Source organism: Cricetulus griseus, chromosome 7, assembly GCF_003668045.3.
Source record: "Cricetulus griseus strain 17A/GY chromosome 7, alternate assembly CriGri-PICRH-1.0, whole genome shotgun sequence".
Lineage (NCBI taxonomy): Eukaryota > Metazoa > Chordata > Mammalia > Rodentia > Cricetidae > Cricetulus > Cricetulus griseus.
In genome coordinates this window covers 82,805,105-82,810,569 of record NC_048600.1, presented here as the reverse complement: position 1 = coordinate 82,810,569, position 5,465 = coordinate 82,805,105, and the positions used below count along the sequence as shown (strand labels likewise).

At 48.6% G+C, this 5,465-nt stretch overlaps 1 protein-coding gene across 1 annotated transcript; it reads left to right on the top strand.

Moving 5' to 3' along the window:
• Nucleotides 1-480: 480 nt before the first annotated feature.
• On the top strand, nucleotides 481-5,077 carry Odf4 (outer dense fiber of sperm tails 4). Its single transcript, XM_027427080.2, has 5 exons — nucleotides 481-524; nucleotides 679-977; nucleotides 3,962-4,135; nucleotides 4,421-4,555; nucleotides 4,737-5,077. Exons 1-5 carry the CDS (start codon nucleotides 481-483, stop codon nucleotides 4,991-4,993), a joined length of 909 nt encoding a protein of 302 aa, XP_027282881.1. The 3' UTR covers nucleotides 4,994-5,077.
• The last annotated feature ends 388 nt before the right edge of the window (nucleotides 5,078-5,465 follow it).

Genomic DNA, 5,465 nt, shown 5'->3' with positions numbered 1-5,465 from the left:
AGAGAGGGGGAGGGGCTGACCATTGTTGACTGGAACTGAGTAGAGAGGTGAGACAGAGAAAGGGAAGAAGCTGGGAAAGTGGGAAGGTTCATGCATGTTTGGAATCGGCGTCCTAAGATAAAGAAGGAAGGTATTCAGGCCTTTTCCTAAAAGCATGTCTTTCTCCCTCGCCATCCCTGTCAGTGAGCATTTGGGATTAGAGAAGAGAAGTGGGCTGTCTCAGAGATCGTCACCTTGGGTAAAGGGAAGCAGCAGCTAGGAGAGAGGCGGCGTCTGGCCCACAGTTAGAGGAGCCAGAGGAATAGAATTTTGAGAAAGGGTTGGGGCTGAATCCAGAGCCCATCCCCCATCTCACTGCTCCCCAGCAATATTCCATGGCAGTTAGGGCCTGCTCAGCGGAATGGGGTGAGGCCTTCTCGGATCTGGAGCTCAGGAGCCTGAGAAGAAGGTCCCCCATTCTTCCTCAGAGCTAGGCCTGTGATGGAAACTGATCTGACTGAGGAAGAAATCGAGAAAAGAAGCAGGTGAGTGTGGGAAGGGAAGCAGGTGGGGGTGGAAGACAGACACACAGGATCAGAGGCCTAGGAAGGACAGGGAGGCGGAGAGGGGAGGTGGAGGAGGGGTAGCCTGGGCAGAGCACAGAGAACTCATACAGGACTCTGTCCCTTCTCCTGGCAGGAACAGGCGGTCACTCACGGAGCAACGCCGCAATTCCCTATTGCCCTTTCAGTGGAGAATCACACACAGCTCCCGCTGGTTATCCCAGTTAGTGGCCTCAGAATTCAGCCTGGTGGGCCTCCTCCTTCTTCTGGTCATGGTCTTCTCCAAGAAATGGCTGTACCCCTCGAAGAGTCGTTTCCATCAGCGCTACTCCAAAAATGTCACCAATAGAGTCTACACCTCGATACATAAAATGTCCACAGGATTCCTGTACACGTGCATATCTAGAAGCTGCTCCAGCTCAGACAGTGAGAAAGGTGAGTCCCCTCATCCCATGCCAGGTCTCCAGCCTGCCTCCACCTCTGTGGTGGCCCCCACAGTCCTATTCCCTCCTGTCGGCCACCTTCATTTGACTTGAGAAAGAGGGCTCTGCTGGCATGGCGACCTCTGAGGATCATTTTCTTCCTTTGGTTTGGCCAAATCAACTCACCTGACCGAGTAGATGTTGCCTCTTTAGGTAAAGCCTGAAGGATTTTGCTTGAGGAATGTCAATAGGAGCCAGGCAGTGATGGTGCACAGCTTTAATCCCAGCAGTCAGAGACAGAGGCAGGTGGGCCTCTGTGAGTTCGAGGCCAGCCTGGTCTACAGAGCAAGTTCCAGGACAGCTAGGGCTACACAGAATGTTGAGAGCTGTCCGGATCATTCCCACATAACATCCCCTTCATCAGGGAGGTGCTGTCTCCTAGGTTTGCATACTCAGAGCCCTAAGATGACCCCGGAATGTTCTCTTGCAACCGTTCCCCGGCTCGTGCCCCTTTCCTGGCCTGTTGTGCTCCTTGTGTCAGCTCTGCACTGCCCTTTATTGTGTGGTTTCCTTTCCTGAATTCTCACAGCCGCTTAATTTCTGACTCATTTATTTTGTGCTGTCCCCTCACCACTTCAGAAATGTACAGTTATGGATGTGCATTTCCATCTGTTCATTCTCCTTCACATAAGCAAAAAGCAGGTATATAGCAATTATATCTTTTTAAGGACAAATATGGGAAAAAAATCATCAATGGCATGCTATTTGTCCAACCAAATTGTCCACAAGAGAAGGGGATAATTGACCTTATTTTGTAGATGGGAAGATTGGAGTTTAGGGTCATACCACATGAAATGGCAATATCTGAGTGCTTCCCACCTACAAACGAAAGCATAAACTTCATAAAGGCAGATGTAGAATTATGTGTACCTTGCTCTGTGGTGCACTTTCTTTCTGTGGTGATGTGAGTGGAACCTAGTTCCCTATGCGTGCTAAGTACCAACACTGAGTCACATTCCCAGGGCCTCACTCAGTAGTCCAGGCTATCCTAGGAGTCATTATGTAGCCAGGCGGACTTTGACCTGGCAGCCATCTTCAGCCTCTTGAAAGCTGGTTTTATAGGCATGAGCAGCAACACTTGACATATGCACTCATTACTTCTTTGTTTTGTTTTTGGGTGTTTTTTTTTTTTTTTTCGAGACAGGGTTTCTCTGTGTAGCTTTGGAGCCTATCCTAGCACTCGCTCTGGAGACCAGGCTGGCCTCGAAGTCACAGAAATCCGCCTGCCTCCGCCTCCCGAGTGCTGGGATTAAAGGCGTGTGCCACCAACGCCCGGCTGGTTTTGGTTTTTGGAGACAAGATTTCTCTGTGTAGCTCTGGCTGTCCTGGAACTTGCTTTGTAGACCAAGCTGGCCTTGAACTCAAAGAGATCATCCTGCCTCTGCCTCCCCAGTGCTGGGATTAAGGGTATGGGCCACTACACCTGGCACTTTCTGTCTTCTAATAAGTGAAGAATATGCTTTGCACAGAGTATGACACACACTCCTGCCACCATGATGGCCCAATTATCTGGAGCCAAATGACCATGGACTAAACCCTGAAGCCAAGAACCAAAATAAACCGTTATCACTTTAAATTGTTTCTGTTAGGTGTTTAGTCACAAAGATGAACAGGAAACTAATACAGAAAACTGGTCACAGAAGTGAGGAGGTCCTTCCTGTAACCACATCTGATCCCGTGGAAGGAAGGAAGCCTTTGGAAATGGTTTGTGGGAAGAATCTGTCTCCTTTTAGCCAGACTGTAGTGAGACTTGGAAGTAAAAAACAAAACAAACAAACAAAAACCAAATTAAAGCAAGGTGGTGGTGGCACATGCCTTTAATCCCAGCACTCAGGAGGCAGAGGCAGGTGGAGCTCTGTAAGTTCCAGGCCAGCCTAGTCTGCAGAGCCAGTTCCAGGACAGGCTCCAAAGCCACATAGAGAAACCCTGCCTCATAAAAACAAAACAAAACAAAAACACAGTAAAGGGTTTGAAAGCCATGCAGTCATGCCAGGAAAGGAGCAACGTAAAAGGCGTGGCCCATGATGCCAGGGTCGTTAATGAAATTAGACTCATCCAAAAGGAGCCAAACCACTTCACGTTAGGGCAATAGGGAAGAGATTTTGAAGCCAACCTCAGGAACTGGCCAGTTACCACTCATTCCAGGCTTCAGGGTCTAAAATTATAAATGCATTTGCAAGATTTCTTTTGAAAAAGGAGAGCCATGAAAGCTATTGTAAATCCATTGACAATTGCATATTTTTTTCTTTTGAGAATTTATTTGTGTTTTGATTTTTCCTTCTTTCTATTTTCTCTTACTGATTTTTGTTATTGTCTTGTTTTGTTGAGATAGTGCTTCTCTATAGCCCTGGCTGTTCTGGATGTATATATATATATATATATATATATATATATATATATATATATGCTGGCCTTGAATTTACAGAGATCTGCCTGCCTCTGCCTCTGCAATGCTAGGATTAAAGATGTGTGCCACCATGCCTGGCTTTTTAAATTTTTTATGTTTATCTTTTATTTTATTTTTTGAAACAGGGTCTCACTGTGTAGCTCTAGCTGTGCTGGAACTCACTATGTAGACTAGGCTGACCTCACAGAGACCGGACCACCTCTGCCTCTCTAGTGCTGGGATTAAAGGTGTGAACCACCACACCTGGCTACTGTAGTCCAGCCAGGCCAGTAACTCACCATGTAGTTCAAGCTAGCTTCAAAGTTCAGCCTTCCCATTGCCATTGCTGAGCTCATAGGGGTGAGCTACCTGTCTCTGCCTCTGCCCCTGCCTCCCAGGTGCTGCGATTAAGGCATGCACCACCAGGTTTAATGGTTTTTAACTCTGCGTTTCTTTGGTTCTGAACGACCTGAGTATTTCCCTCATATTTGTTCATTTGATCGTATCTCATGTTTGTGAATCCTGAGTTCCTATTTTGTCATTTCCCCCAGACAGTTTTAAGCTGTGGACAAACCATCCATTTTTGGGGGTGGCTAATGTAAGTTTCACCCTGGCCTTGGGGCTGGGCTTTGCCCTCACCGCCTGGCTGCACCTGCCGTACCTGCCCCGCCTGCAGAGAATGCCTTTCTTTGGCTTGATTGGGATCATCCTGAGCTTCTGTGAAGGTGCCCCCCAGCTCTGAAAAAGGTCCTTAATTCCCTAACCCACATCTTCCTGGGCATGTCTCCCTCTTCTCTGGGGGTGGAGCGAGAGTTCGGGGCGCTGGGAGGGGAGAAATGAGAGCAGAGATACACTATTTCCGGAATCCTGTAGACAGGAGGGTTGACTTTCTCGAGCCTTCCTGGCCGAGGACTCAGTGTGAGCGGTTGGCGGCTGTAGCTCGGGAGATGAGGCAGAACTCACGTGCGATTCCTAGGTGAGAATAAGATCTCTCCACTCCTGCCTCCCAGTCACCTTCATTTTCCTCACCCTCCTGTTGTTCCCGGTTAACCTCTGGATCTACGAGCTGAAGAAGAACATATCGGTCCCCATCGGGTGGAGCTATTTCATTGGTTGGCTGGTGCTCGTCCTGTATTTCACGTGTGGTGAGTGGTTAGGAGGGCCCTAGGGAAGGAAGAAGGGACTTGGGTGGGTCAGGACAGAGGATGTGTGGAGGGAAGGGACAGGCAACTCCCTCGCCCACCCAAGAGTCCATAGGGACTTAACCTTCCCTTTGGCTCGCCTCACCTGTCACCTTCCATGCGGCTCTCTGCTTCCCCACCCCAGGGGTCCTTTGCTACCTCAACCATAAAAACTTCTGGAGCCTGATGATGAGCAGCTCCTCTTCCATCAACAATCCTTCCAGCAGCATTACAGAAAGGGAAGGGTCTCTGATGCAAGAGACTCTGATGAGCAGCCCGGAACAGTCCTCCAGCAACCTGAAGCACATCCCCGATCCTGATGATGATGATCAGGAGGATAACCAAAAGCCAGCAAGTTTGACCAATTATTTCTTAGGACCCTACCCAGCCTCCCTTGGCTAGGTCTGTCCTCATCGTGAGGAAGGATGAGCACAGGAGGATTTGAGGGAACAGCTTTGGTTTCCTCTCCCTGAACTCGGCCTTGTCTGTGGCTCAGGTGATGTGAAATAAATTGTCCATCTCTTCTTCATGTCTTGTAGTTAGTTGTTGAGAAGAACTGCAAGAGGAGGGAGAAGGGAGATAAACAAAGTTCGCTTGCTTCCTAGTTCTTCCTGCCTATGAACTTTCTGACACTCTTGGGTCCCTAAACCTACCTTCCCAGCCTCTTACCATAGCATGCCTGTACATATAGGTGGGAGGGACTCCGTGCTGACCCTGGCATTCATATGAATTTGAGTTTGATGCAATAGCACTGAAAACAGAAAAACAAAAGTAAACAGCCAGGCTTGGCGTAGGCATAAGTATACTCATGCCTATAACCCCAGGAGGCTGAGGCAAGAGGATGGCTAGCCTGAGCTCCATAGTCAGACTATGG